General features: G+C 38.3%; 1 protein-coding gene across 1 annotated transcript in view; it reads left to right on the forward strand.

Annotated features, from left to right (window-relative positions):
• csmd1a (CUB and Sushi multiple domains 1a) overlaps window positions 1–15,535 on the forward strand; it is a 70,510-nt gene that overhangs the window by 43,478 nt on the left and 11,497 nt on the right. Inside the window, exons 3-5 of the mRNA XM_041942376.1 lie at window positions 3,703–3,815; window positions 14,977–14,989; window positions 15,321–15,502. Coding sequence (XP_041798310.1) covers window positions 3,703–3,815; window positions 14,977–14,989; window positions 15,321–15,502 — 308 coding nt within the window. The remainder of the gene's footprint in view (window positions 1–3,702; window positions 3,816–14,976; window positions 14,990–15,320; window positions 15,503–15,535) is intronic.

Here is a 15,535-nt window from a genome sequence, read left to right on the forward strand (position 1 = left end):
TATGACCTCTAACAGGTCAAAACCAATAATGTTACTGATTGGCCACAAATAGGACTACATTATCTACTGCATAGTGGATGGCTTTGTTTTTCTGTGGGCCTGGAATTTCTTTGGCATAAAGTTATTGTATATTTTAACCTCAACACTTCTCTGTACTTGTAAAACCATTGCTTTTCACTCCAGCATACAGTAGATATACAGTAAGATATGTAGACCTTTAAGGTTTCTAGCACAACATCTTTAAATCCTGTTGTGCTTAAATGTACCCTTGTTCTGTTTTTTGGATGTAAAACAGTATACTTAAACCCTCTCTTACATGCAAATCCTCTACCATCTTTAAAAAAGTGAGTTGAATATATCAGGACTATGTATGAATTTGATTTCACCTCACCGTACTCACCATACTCCAGTGAATAAGCAAATGTTTTTTTAGTGAGCTGGAATAAACTTAAGGTTTATTAATTAAATTATTTTTTACAATTATAGTTGCAGTGATGGATTTAGCTAAATTGTCACAAACATTACAGTGCCTGTCCTTGTATTAAAACTTATATTCTTGTTGCTGTTCATCTTGGCTGTGATGTCCTTAAACTGCCGTACATTTTTTGTCTTAAAATTAAAAGTTCCCTAGTGAGCCCAGCCTACCTCCCAAATGTAGACTATTGCATGATCCAGCATGTAAGATGTCATCTTTATAGAAATTCAAATGGCGGTCTTATTTAGTCTGCAGACTTGTGTCTGATATGTAAGTCACAAGCTCCTTGTGTCTGAGGCAACAGCAGGCCCCATGATGTTTATTTGTTAATGACATTTTCCAACCATTCACCTGATGCTCCCGTTGCCAAAGCAACAGGTGACAGTGAATGCCAGATGATGGAAATCTCTTTGTCTGCTTCTTTGGTTTTAAATAAACCAGAACACACAAGATACTCCTAAGAGTCCTAAGAAAATGCTGTGAAAAAGCTAATCTTTATTTACATATCTATATGTAGATGTGATTCATACCTATATGTAAATAAATAAGCAATGCTCATGTCAGGCCCAATTGCTTCAGACAAGCCACATTATGTGTAAGATTCTTTTCTATTGAGTGTTTCTTTGGCAGTCATGTGTTTAAATAATTTCTGCGTCATCCTGTGCCAGACAACTTGAGACATGATCTGTCTGAATCCGAAATAAGTCTAGGACTACAGAATTTTGACCAACTCTGCCTAGACTGTCACCTCTTAATCCGTCACTGACAGCCTTAGAAGATGTCTTACTCTCATGTACACTAACCCCATGACATCCTCATTCCCTTGCTATTTCTTGCCAAGATGACAACAGTGCAATCTAAGAAAGGATTTAGTCTTTTGAGACTTTGAACGTGGGCCTGAGGTTCAGTTTGGCAGGCTTAAGCTTTTTGTACAGCATTTTATCCACCTTACTTGTGGTCATGAGAACATTTCTTCATTTCAGACATTCTGGTGGTTGTAGAAAACAGAAAACAACTCAGACTTTTGCTCATTAGACCTAATTATTCACATTAACCTGTATATGTTGCTGTTACAATGCATTTGTTTTCTCTCCCATCTTTGTCTCAGTGTATCACATGTTTCCATAGCAGCACATTTTTTTTCTTATGCTCTGTACAAGCTGTCTTCACAGCCAATGTGGCAACGCAACATAAAGAGTTGGGCAAATTAATTCTGTCTTCACATGTCCCATTTCTTCAGTAACCATTGCAGGTCAAGTCCTTTTAGTGTCATTGTGTAACTGCATTCACTCCATTGACCACTGTGCGAGCATGTACAGAGCAGCCACTGATTTTTCTGTTCTTTTGTGCTCTGCTCAGCCAATAATTAGTTCCCCCATGGATCCACCTCCCCAGACTTGGGGTAAAGAGGGCTAATTTTACAGACTACCCAGCTTGACATCAAATTGTGATTCATTGAAAATATGTAACTCCCACATGGAGATGGCACTGCGGACCCATCCAACCGCTGTACTCCTGCCGGAGTGGCACTGAGAAAGAGTTGTGTTGCAAAAGGAAGCTCGAGGGCTTGTTTGGTACATGCCACAGCAGCTAACAGTGCGACCAGGGAGAAAGGCCAGGGTTGCACACTTGTCTTTTAAATGTGACTTTTGTGAACATAAACAAGGAACCAAAAACAGACCAGATAGATATGTGTCTGACTGGAGCTGTGTTTCCAGCACAAGTCTAACAATCCAGAGATATAATAGCCACAGAGTCTGAGAGAGAATTCCTTAATATTTCAATTGCACACACCTCTAGATATGTTGTTGCTTTTGCCAGTTTCAATGCAGGTAGCAGTAACAGCTTTGGCAGTGACTTCTTTTCATCAATGTTTCTGCACTATTGTGTCTACTTACTTTGGGGCCTGCAAATTTAATGACATTGCCTTGAATATTTTGATTGTTGGAACAGAAAATCATAGGCCAGAAAAACTAATGAGTAACACAATAAAATGTGACAAAAACAGTTTTGATATGCTAGCTGTCTCTCCTTTGTATGCTGTTTTGTATAAGCACCCCACAAAACACTTTTCTTTGAATGCACAAGCTCGCCTCCTTTTTTTATTTCAACCATGATATCATTCCAGTTCGGTACAGTTTTCGTGTGTGCGTGTGTGTGTGTGTGTGTGATTAAGCTTCTAACAAGGTCACATTTTAAGGACTGTTTCCTCAAAAAAATTGTTCAAAATTGCATCATATTGTAATTGACTTTTACCAGTATCTTTGCATGCTGTGCAGTACCTGCGACAAAGGGTAATTATTTACTGCTAGGACCAGCACAGTTCACAGTGCTGTAATTGGAAACTCTATTGAAGCTGTAAATACAGAACCCTCTTCTTTGCTGTCACCGGGGATTTCAGGTTTTCCACATTTGGCCCACAACAGACATTATTCACCTGCCTTATTGTCAAGTAGAGTTTCAGTGACACAAACAGCCCTAAAATTAACAAAAGAAAATAACAAGAGAAACGGAGATGGCAATAGAGGAGACATTTTGTCTCACGCACAAGTTCTGTTCATGCTACGCAGCCTGGCTTACAGCAGTGGAAGGTCGATAGAACATCAGCAAATGCCGCTGAGGAATGGCCAGCAACACATCCTGTTTACGACGTTGTGAAAGTAAATGGATTTGTTTGGATCTGCACCTAATTTGAAATGTAGTAATGAAGCAGTCTGTTACAATGCAGCTGCCAGCCCTCAAACACTATCCTACAATAGGGAAGGTTCTCTCTTGGCTGATTGTATAGTAACCAGAATATTATTGGGAGACAAATTGCATCACAATTCTCAGAGCAGTTCTGTTTTATTAGACACAAAACGCTACAGCGCACAAACTCACCAGAGGTGTGAGGTTTGAGGTCTTTGAACAGTCATTATTGTTAGAGATAGTTACTTTGGTGTACAGTTTTTGTCCATCATTGCATCTTAGTGCACACATCTCTCAGCAGGAATTATGAATGTATGGTCAGCCAATATACAGCCTGTCTAGTTGAAATACTATAACGACCGATAGAACAAACCCAGGTGCTCTTTTGGTTTCTGCCTCACAACCTTTCAACAAGTGTTGTGTCTGTCTTGTCTTTTTGTTTTTTGCTGCCATCCAATAGATTTTGTTAAAACAATTTTCTTACATTACATCTGAATTAGTCTTAAACTACAACTGCACTCTCTTTCTCTTATCTGCAGGTTAACAGGATTTACCATCCCTCCACCTGTTACCAGTTCTGGCTCCATTTTTTCACTGAGGCTTACCAGTGACTTTGCAGTAAGCGCTCATGGATTTAAGGTAGCTTATGAAGGTAAGAAAAACATCATTTTCTGCTCTTTGTCTTTAACTGTCATTATAAGTATTCATTTGAATGAAAAAAACTTTAAGTTAGAGACTACGATCGTTACAGCTCCTCCAAGCTGGGTCTTCATTTATAGGAAAAATCTACGAGCCAGGACAAGTAGACGCCATTTATTCTTGAGAGAGGGATGTGTGATCACACTTACTCACCTTATTTTCCTGCAGGACTTCCACTGTTGAGTTATGAAAACATTAGGTACCTCAATTAAGCAAATTAATCTCATATTTCCCCAATCAACATCCCTACCCCAAAGTCCTGAACCTTTTCTGCGACTCCAGAGGTGCATCTGAAATTGCATGGCAGATGGCGATGGGAATTAGTTGAACTAATGGATGTACCGAGTTATCTGTGTTGAAGCAGAGCTGAGTGCAGCGGGGAGCTGTCTAAATATGAACTATCCTTCTGTGACCATCTCGCTCACCCCTACTCTTTTCCCTTCTGCTTGTTCATGCAAACTACATCGCTCATCTGCCTCTAGTTTTCTTTCTTCCTCTGTTCCTTTTTTATGACATTTTGTGTTCTGTCGTAAGCATTTCTTTCTTTTCCTCCTCATTTCATCATCTAAGCCCCGTTTCTACCCGGCTCTTCTTCTTCCATTCCTTCTGCCCTCCTGTCCATGGGCTTCTCTGCAATGTCTTTTCCTCTCTTCCTTCTAGACACAATAGCCTTCGGTTGTTTCTTTGCTTTCTTTGCTATTGCCTTACCGTTTCCTGCACGAACAGGTCGACTCTCCTTTAGCCTCACTCCTCCTCCCTTCCACAATGTCCTTTTCCATTCCCCTTTACCTCCTCCTCATCTCCCCACCTGCCCCAGACCCGGCCAGTCCAGGACCTCTCCCCTCTCCATCTGCTGATCTGTGTTCTCTTTCTCTCCATCTCCTGCTCAGTTCTTCTCCCTCTCTTGTCTCCTTCTGTTCCCCTCTCTCTCTCTCTCTCTCTCTCTATCTTTATTGGCATGAATGTCACAACAACAATACAGTCTAAACGTCAAGAACCAATGAAACAAAAAAAATTAAAACAAGACTTGCACAGTAGCATTAAAACTAAATCTCTCTCTCTCTCTCTCTCTCTCTCTCGCTCTCTCTCTCTCTCTCTCTCTCGCCCTCCCTCCCTCCCTCCCTCCAGTGGGTGGCTTGGTTGAATTAGATTTTGTTCTTCTGCCTCCACCTTACCTTGTGTAATCTTCAACAGAATTTCATGCTGAATTGGATGTTAATCACATTTTGTTACATGTGAGGCACAGATATTTCCCACTACTCAATGAGACTAATAAGGACAGTGAATAGAGAATATTTTCCAATAAGGACAATAGGGGATATTGTATCATCTAGTTGTGTTGGCACAACTGTAAATGACTAATTTCCCTCACATAAAACGGAAGTTTAAACTTAGACTAGTCGACTCGTCTAAAAGTAACAAAACAAAAATCAGTCCAGTCCAGTATTGAACAAGAGTGCTGCAGCTTGCAGCCATATAGCAGGCTGCAGATAGCACCGGTGCTATAAGGCTTAAAGTTGTGCAGCATAAGCCACAAAATTGTAGCACAAGTATAAAACATCTGTTAGCATCTCTAAAAGCCACCAAAAGTAGTGTAGTTCATCACTGAAACAGGTATGTGACTGGCAAAGGACACTTGTGTTGCATAGAGGGCACCATCCAAACCTTAATGAGAAACTTTTCAGACAAACATATGCTTCATTTGCCTGTCATAGTAAACCACAGGGACATTACACCTCTTGCTATACAGAACATGTTTTTTAATCATCACATCATCTTACATACAGTATCATATGTATTTAATTATTCTTGAACCTACAATAGAAATTTGTGAAGTGTTTTTGTTCTCTTGTTAGTGATTTCCACAAACAAACCTGGGAAGTGTTGTAACAGCGAAAGATTGACTGCAAAAGATTTCTCTATTCTGTAACAGGATGCAACTAATTTGAGTCTGGCCACAACCAGGGTCTGTGAGCAGTACAGGGACACATTATATAAGGGTCGATTCCTTGAATCTTTTGTGGAGCCTCCCTGCACCAGCAACAGAACAAGAGCTGCTACTCCCCACACAAATTTATCCGAGGGAAATCCTCTCTCATTATGTTGATAACCTTTCTCTCTCATTTTGCCTTTATTTTCATTTGACAGTGTTTCATTTGTTTCATATTGCAATAAGGTTTCCTTATTTTAAGCTAATCTAAAGTTAAATGATTGTCCTGATATCTGGAGTCATGCTATCCTGTGTCAGGTAAAGAAAAAAAGGTTGGCAGTTTTTATTAAGTTGCATATCAGTAAGATACTGAAAATTATATCCATTTAATAATCATCATCAATCTTTTTCTACATTCATGTGAGGTAATTAATATTTGCCATCTCTCTTGTATGAACATGCTGCCCCACGTTACCATGAAAACTGTAAGATTCATGATATGTAAGTTTTGCACTGCAGTCCAGCTGATACACTGGATATTCTGTCTATTTTTTGTACATAATGAGTTACTTAAAATGTAAATTAGCAATATGTGAATATATCAGTAGAATGTAATTAAAAACACAATTGTGAAGCCAGCCAAAAATGTGCTTAATCTTTTAATGCTAGTGTTTGTTGTAATTATGTATTTTGAACAAAAATGTATCATGGCAGCCAATTTATATTCAAGAAGAATAAATAATATACTTATAAAGTTAATTACATAGGGTAAGTTAAATGTCATTGAAATATTCCTGTTACTGTCTACATAAGATAAAGTATTTGGATATGAAAATCCACATCTTTAATTTAAGCAAGAATCCTGTATCATATTTCCATGTCTGGCATTGTTAACAAACCAAACTGCTGGAAAATCAGTTTCTTATTAAGAAATTATGATGATTTTAATCATGGATAGATATCCTTGCATTTGGAGGCGTGTGCTTCCCTTTACCGTTATGACATAGAAAACAGTGTATTAACAACATATTGTTTATATTGTATGCAATAATTGCATAGAATGTAAATGTAACACCCTATTTTTAATGTGAAATGATGGTGCTACTATAGATAACAATGATGCAATTTAATACAGCGGAAAGTTTCTAGATAGATATCGTCATCATTTCCTTCTATAAAGCCAGTCATCAATTTTTTTTTTTTAATTTTCAGTCAAAGACCACATATGACACACAAATATTCCATGTAAGAAGCCGTAATGTATTCACTTGCAAACCATAGTAACTCCCTGTCACCGCTGTACACCTTTTCTTCCTTGTTATGCTGATATGGTTAGCTACATCTTACATGAATATGTATGTGCTGCCTTTTCTGCTGACTGAAAATATGTGATGCTTGTAGACTCTCAGCGATGATTGAATCATGTCTGCAATTAAGTGGATTTGAATCTGCATGCATACGAAGGACACAGTGAAGGACACAGGCAGATGGAATCTAATTTCTCCACGGCCTGTCAATCTTTTGTCAAGTATGTTTGGATGCAAACCAGCTCCAACTTTATGTGAATTTAATTACTGATTAATGCTTATTTTCCTATACCGTCAGTGTGATCCTGCAACCTCAAGATTTAGGCTTGGCCTGAAAGGGTCAAGCTGCATTTATTAACGAGTAGAGATACCTGGGCTTTTCTACAACACAGACAAATGATGGCCACTACGGCTTGTAGCTTTCCAAGTGCCAGAGATAGGCTGCAGTCGTGCAGCGTACGTGTACCAAGCTGCGAGTAATGTTATCTGCTTGCCCTTTATTGAAGGTTGTGTATTTGCAAAGAAAACATTGCCGTGCCTATCTAAAACCTGCCTCGATGCCATTTAAACCTGCCCTTCTTTTTTTTTAAATGTCTTTGAAAGACAGCTGACCCATAAAACAGAATTTCACCATTTCTCCCCAAATCATTTCATTTGTCCCTCTGTGGTCATACAGATTGTCCACTGAGTTGGAAAAGTATGCGTGTGTGAGTGTGTACGTGTTTGTGCCTGCGCGTGTATGAGCATGTGTTGTTTACCAGCTGCTTTGCCCTGTGATCCAACATGGGTTCAGTCAATACTCCTTTCCCCGCCTGCATGAAAATACAGCTCAGCAGCCACTCAAGCAGCCAGCTAGGAAACCAGACAGGCGGCTACAGGCGTCTCCTTCGGGGAAAGTGTGCTGCTTGTGTGTTCACAAACACTGCCACTCCGTCAAACTTCCATCTTCTTCAAAGGGCTACACAGTCATTAGAAATACAGACGAAATAAATAGCTCAGCCCCAGAGAAGTCTCGCACCCAACTACCTCATTTACCAGTTCACATAGCTCACTTGTTACCACTGTGATGAGGGATAATGCAAGCCTGTCTCACTACCACTATCTGTGAATGCAATTGTTGGTAAAAATTGCAAAGCAGTGTTTGTTATGATGACAGAATCCCATTACTGTGTCTTTTCATTTTAATTGTTCTATGTTGGTCTACCAGGCCTTAGATTATGTTACACATCATTGTTCTCTTCGCCTATTGACACATTTTGGTGAACATTAAAACACAGTGCTGTTTTCCCCCTTTTTTAGTTTACAAATAGGCCAGAGAGATTTCACTTTGTTAAAAGCACTCTGCAGCATCATATTAATGTTGCTTGTATGTGACCTTCTCTAATGTCAGAAATTCTAGAAAATATATAAAGCCTTATAAATGCATTGTAATGTTTTATGAATGTGCATAACATTATAGTGCATTAGAGACACGACTTTTTTAGAAAAAGTTTTACCACATTTACAATGTTATGTAATATAACAATATTATATCATATTTATATAATATAATATAGATATGATATATTTACAATATGGTTTTAACAAGGCTTTAGTTGGCAGATTCAGTGGTGCATGGTAAGGTTAAAAGTATTTGCATTGTATTAGCATTTATTTTCCCAACTTGAAGTAAAATTTCTACAGGTTTTCATGGGATTTTGCACCAGCCCCTGGTGTCTAGGAGCAGCTGTTTTCCCAAGGTTCAGTTATATCAACAATTTATTTAGGGTCCTCCAGACAATAACACTTGTTAGCTCAAGGCTAAAACTGTATCTAAAGCACTTGATTTCTTTAGGGGATTCTTCAAACCCCTCATAAAAGTAGAAATCCCGTTTCAATGTTAAGTGCAGGCTGTTATTCAAAGTACTTTATTTTTTCAGTGTCACATTAGATATGCAGCTACTGTGGCTGCATCTGAGGCCCTTTTTATTTTGCCAACATGAGAGGCTTTGTCCAAACCAACATGCTTGAAATATCTGCAACACATCCTTTGAATTAATTCAAGGGCCTTTCAAGAGTTATGACTTTCCATACACCAAAGGCCAGTGAGTCAGTGTTGGTGTAATTACAGCTGCAATGCATCTATTACTTTTTAATTAGTGACCTCGGGTGAGTTTCTCCGAATGCTTGCAAGACCTGGTCTTTTGTTTCTCTATATAGTTCTTTTAACTACAGCTGCCAGAAAGTAATGATTATAGCAATGGATGCCTGAATGTTATCATAAGTCTGTTTAAATGTAATATAACCATTGAATCTTTAAATCAGATCCTGTACACCACCAGCAGTCACTAAAAATCTCTCCAGCCTGCTACACAATTAGTATTGTAGTGGTCGGAAGTTTTCGTTTTTTAAGCATGAGCCTTAAATGCATCGTAACCTTAAATGTAAAATCCATGGGAAATTATTTAGGACAGTTACATTTCTTGGAAAATGTGGTGTCATCCTGTAAAATAATTTATATGCTTTCACATTTTTATTTGGCTAAGTGCAATCTGTCCAATGTCCCAGCAACATCTGCCAGCTGAAATTAGAGCTCTGTTCAGGATTCACAGGCTACAGGCTGCTTTTGGTTATGATCTGAAACACTCAGCAGTCCACAAACTTCTGAGTGTATGATTTTACTCATCGTCACATCATCTTAGTCGAGACACTTAAGAGCAGCAGCAGCACATCTGGGGTTATAAAAATGCAAAAAATAAATTGTGAATGAGGGATGGAGAGACAGTTAAAAAAATGAACATATCATTGCATTATTCAGTGAAGAAGAGATGGTACCAATAATTTACATCAAAGCCACCAAATAGGTACACACAATGTCACTCATCACTCTGCTAATTTTGCATTTTTAACAGTTACTCTACCCACCTGCACACTATAGAGTTTTGCCAGACCTCCTTGTTATATTCATGTTGTGGCAGTGCAGGAAAAACGTAGTAATCTTGGTAAACAAATGTATAGTTGTGTAAATGTTCTGTACTGCTGTGTTTTCAATTGAAGGATCTCATATTTACCATAGTATTTCTTTCCCCTGTATGGTTCCCTGTGGTATTCAAATCTGTGGCAAACATGTTTGCGATCTTAAAAGACCACCTCCTGTCCTTTATATTATGTTGTGAAAGAATTTGATATTCAACCTGTTGAGAGGAAAGCTTGCAAATTATGTATTCACACCATTCTTGATTATCTGCCTTCCAGTGTGGTCATTTTGAACAACTATAAACACCTCTGCCTTCCAACATGGTGAGACAGCACGCTTTATGAACTAGTTATTTTCTAGCATAACCCGGCTCATAGACTTGGCAGACACAGTTTGTTAGACAGTGCTGTCGAATTGTCAAAACATCAAACATCATTTATTAGTATATTGGCATTTCTGATATGTTTTTTGTTTAAAAATTCAATCATCTCTTTAGTTTTCAACCCAAGTCCTTTAGGTAGGTAAATGTTGTGTTAAAGGCAATGGCATAAATGAAACACATGATAGCAACACTATCGCATTGCCTTTCCTTAAGTTTGCATAGTGTGTTACAACACACCTAAGACCAATGACTTTACCAATATAATAAAATAGCCTGCTTCAGTATATAATATGTCAACTATGCATATCTGTGTGACGCCTTAGTCACTTGATTTTCTCTAATTCCAAGCCAAGCCATTTAAGCTTGAGTATATGCTGATTTTAGCTTTAGGTAGGCCAACATTAGAATTAGGGACAGGGACACTGAATATTTTTCCAACCAAAAGAGATTGATGAACCAAATACATCAAAACTGAGAGTGGTAGATCAGATACATTCATCCCACATACCATGGCAAGTTCACCAAAGACATGGACAGTATGTGATGCAAACACATGCACCTATCCTTATTTTCCTTCCAACATCATTGGCACAGTTCTCCACCAATCAGTCATCCAATAAATGTTTGGCAGCCTTGGTCAGCAGCCAGGCTCTTGCTGGTCTTTTTTTGTTTGTTTTTTTTTAAGTGGCTGATGAGTGTTAAATAGCTAAAACACACTCTGCCTTTAGTATTCTCCAGTGACCATCAACATCCTTGACTGGTAAATGTCCAGTTAAACTCCACTGGTGCGTTGGAAATCTCAGTGGGGAAAGGTTCTGGATATCATCTGGTTGCACACAGCACCAGTCCCTGACCAGTTGATTTTCTGTGTTTAGATTTTTTTGATGCAAATGCTTTCATCTCAGCATTGTGCTGAATTTTAAACTGATGTTCTCTGCATCACCCTGTAAAAGCTTTTAGATATTTAGATTGCCTTTGATGTGCTTAGTCACACTTTGTTAAACTTCACAAATGTGATATTTCAAACAAGTAAATTTAGATTTCACAGGCTCTCCGAGTCCCATGGAGACATCCAGCGTTTGCTGTTTGGTGCCAGCGAACATGATGTGCTTTGTAGCGATGCATACATTCATTGCAGCCTTCAGTACATAGCTGCATTTGAAAATAGTGAACAGTGAATAGTGCTATTAAACCATACAGCAGATTAATGGACATTAGTGTATTTTAAGTTAAGTTGCTGTTAAGTTACAGAATTTGCTTATGACAATTTTATTGTCTTTATCTTCAGGCTCATTTGGACCAACATTTTTGGATGGCATTTTGGATCTGTTTTTAACCTTACAGATTAAAATGACCATAGAATGTTCTCCACAGAATTTCTTCACAACACCACAGATAATTTATGAGAGGTGAACCTTGTCAGTCAAGATGTCACAGATATCGGTCTGCTGTGGGTTGAACTTGACCAAACTTTGTGGAAACAGTAGTTTGCATATTTGCTAATGCAAAATAGTTGCATATGAATATGAATGTAATTCTTTGGAGACTGGATTGCTCCTCATCTCTGACCTCTGCACTGGTCAGATGTCAATACTGCATGGAATCTGCTGCTCACCCCTCACCCCTGCGTCGGTCAGGTATCATTAGTAGTCAATCATAAATGTTCATTTGTGGATTATTTTTCACCAAACTTTGTGAGTTGTTTTTTGAAAGGAGGTATTGCAGCTTCGAATAAAAAAAAAAATGCAGGGAGCACACATAGTAATAGATAGTAAACCTATTGCACATATTTTACTCTCTGCACAAATTATTTTCAGGGTTATTTGTCTGAAAATAGCTGGTATTATGTGAGAATGAGTACCGTAGCTCCCTGTGTTTCAGATAGCTCTAAACCTACTGTGCCTTAGGACTGGTTTTTTTTTATATCTTATAATAATAATTTGTACATAGTAATGTTGTTTTTGTGGTTAGAAGTCATTTACCCATAGTGACTCTTTGGAATCTAGTGGTCACTATACTATTAGATCTGTTTAGGGTGTCAGTATTTTACTTGTATTAGTCAGCACATTCCGTAGTTGATTAAAAAAGAAATCAGACACACTTTGAGGTCCTTCTGCTTTATTCCTGTCGCAGTCTGTTGGTATTAAATTTTGCTCATAAACATAAACAGCGGACAGTTGATGCTGAGGATTTATATTGCTTCCATTAACGGTCATACATATGAGGGATGTGTTTATGTGTGTGTGAGAGAGAAACTGCACTGCAAAGTGGATTAATAATTGGATTTCAAAAATGATTCCATGGGAATTAACATTAGGGACGTCTGATGTCACAGATGTGTCTATCAATGAAGTCAACTTGAGGACCTGGGTCTCAAATAGAGTCCTTATCTCCTCCTGCCTGTCTGTCTGTCCATAGATCCATCCCTGCATAACACACAATTTATGTAACTGTAGAAATGGCTTTTGGTTTCCTGGCTTGCCAGTTGGACTCATTAGCTGCAAACAGATGGCACATTATCAAAAATAATCATTTAACTTGACTCTATGATGAGTCATAAGCTGTTGGGTGGAAGGAAGTTTTTATATTCCCATCAACAGGAGTACTCTTGATCTGATCACTAATTGGGTTGTATTGATAATTGCCCACAAACTCAGTTATGCTGTATTCTTTATCATAAAGCTGAGCCAAGTATCATTAAAATACACTGTTTATGACATTGGAATTTTTAGTAATATTAAGAGAGTGTCTGTGCTGATTTATATTGCTATTAAGAATGGATGTTTTAACTGAAATTATCTTTTCATGATGGATAGCTTATGTGAAATATGAACCTGTCAGTGGGTGATTAAACAGGTTACCAATCATGAAAGTGAACTATACTAAAGAAGCTTCTGAAAAGCTACACCACTTTGTTTCTTAGTTATTCTTAGTTTTAAATTGTATTGTATACAGCATTGATACTGGTGAAGGTAAACCCATGCATTAGGAATTAAAAAACAGTGACACTCATTATTTTAGTTAACATTTGTATACACAATTGCAATGTTGTTTGTAGTGTAATCGAGAGACAGAAATATGGAGCAACATTAAAATTATAATATACAAAGAATAAATAAATGATTTTACAAGCCAATCCTGCTTGTTCAGGTTGACTGAAGGTTGACAGCCAAAATGGCTCGAAATCATTGTTTTGCATTCTGACTCCCACAGGTGTTACAAGTTTAATGACATGGACTCCAGTCAGAACCACTCCTGCCTTCAATCCGAATAGTCAATCTAAAAACATGTAACTGCTCTGGCAAAAACAAGCCAGAGATGTGTTATTGTGCTGTACTGGGGCTTGAAATAAAAGCTGATCTACAGGCTGGACATGTGCAGGGGAATTTTGACAGAGATTGAGTTATGATGTCTAATGGCGGAGAGAAGTGTACTGGAAGATTGAACAGCTCAGGCCTGTTTATCGCAACTTACAGGAGATCTTTATCAAAATTCTCTTTCAATACTTTGTCAAGGAGTACATTGATCATAGAAACGTTGGCTCTGTCAGCATAAGCATGGCGCTAGTAATTTCAAGGGAATTACATCTATGTGTAACTTCAATATGCCATCTTCAAAAATATGTTTGCTGAGGGATTTAAATTAATATTGATGCCATTTTTATAACAAGTAACAATATAACAAGTTTCTCATTGTTACGGTTGCTCTATCACACAGTTTTTTTTGCCTTTAATATCTGTTTTTGTACCATATTGGCAGTGAATGACAGATGCAACAGGTACAGTAATAAGGAAGGACAGAATAGAGGATGGGATAAGGTAATGAAGGAGTAGACGTTAAATATTCATATCATTCTGTTAACATACATGCCTACTGCTAGTTTCACCATATTGTTATAGTGGAAATATAAATAACATAAAAGATGTCAGCAGTGGTCATGTGTACGGTGGCAGAGGGAGCTCAAGGCACTGTTGTATGATGTTTTTTAAATTTGCTTCTGTTTTTCCTATTCACATGTTTTTTTCAGCTGCAGTGTATTGAGCTCTCTTGGCCGTTTTGAATTTGACATGTCTCATTGACAGTTATCAATACACAGTAAAATGTGCCAAAATGTGAGCCTTCCTATGAAAGCCCAGTGTTCATGTTAACTGATTTGTTGGCCTGTCACTAGGCCCTGCAGTTGGTATCAGGTAATAGGTGCTCGTCAAAAATTTTAACTGCAGTGCACGTTCAGTGATGTGATGTTTTTTATGTGATGGGGATTTTTTTTCACCCCTGAATTTATGAAAATAATTTGAGTTCTTTCCCTGTTGAGCAAAGTGGCCATTCAGGAGCACGCAGGAAAATGACTATGCTCTGCAGCTGTAGCTGCTTCTTTCATGTCTTCCTGCCATCTTTTTTATCACCTTGGTTTTTTTCCTTGTACATTGTACATGCTTGTTTTTCTCTGCCCCTCAGTGCCACTTCTAGATATAGATTCATGTTATTTAGAGAAATCTTAATTTAAAGAGATGGATAAGACACAGTGTGGCACTTCAGCACTCCCTGGGCAGTGCATGTTATCATCTTCCCATATTAATGTCACCTCTTCAGAAAGAGTGAAGCATCTGAGTAGCAAAGGCATAAAAGTCCGACTTGGTGCTGACATTTGCTAGCTATTAACAGTGTATGCAGACTCTTACACTAAAGTAAAGGTTAATAACAATGCCAAATATAACATGGAAATCTTTAGGTAGTCCAAACTATGACAATTGCATTTTGGTGGCTTTACACATGAGTAGAAACAAAATGAAGGACACACTCTGGTGGATTTTTATGCAGCAACACATTGTTATTCTGAACAGTACTGTCTTCTCTTTCCATTTTCCAGAGCTGAGAAGCAGCTCATGTGGAAACCCAGGGATTCCACCCAAAGGCATTCTGAATGGTACTCGGTTCAACCTAGGGGACAAGATCCGCTACCGGTGCGTCACTGGCTATGTGCTGGACGGACATTCACTCCTCACCTGTGTGACCAACGCAGCCGGTGTGTCAGTGTGGGACTTCCCTGTGCCAATCTGCAGAGGTGAGGATGTTTTAACACTGAAATTGAGTTACT

Source organism: Chelmon rostratus, chromosome 8 (genome assembly GCF_017976325.1).
Source record: "Chelmon rostratus isolate fCheRos1 chromosome 8, fCheRos1.pri, whole genome shotgun sequence".
NCBI classification, from domain to species: domain Eukaryota; kingdom Metazoa; phylum Chordata; class Actinopteri; order Chaetodontiformes; family Chaetodontidae; genus Chelmon; species Chelmon rostratus.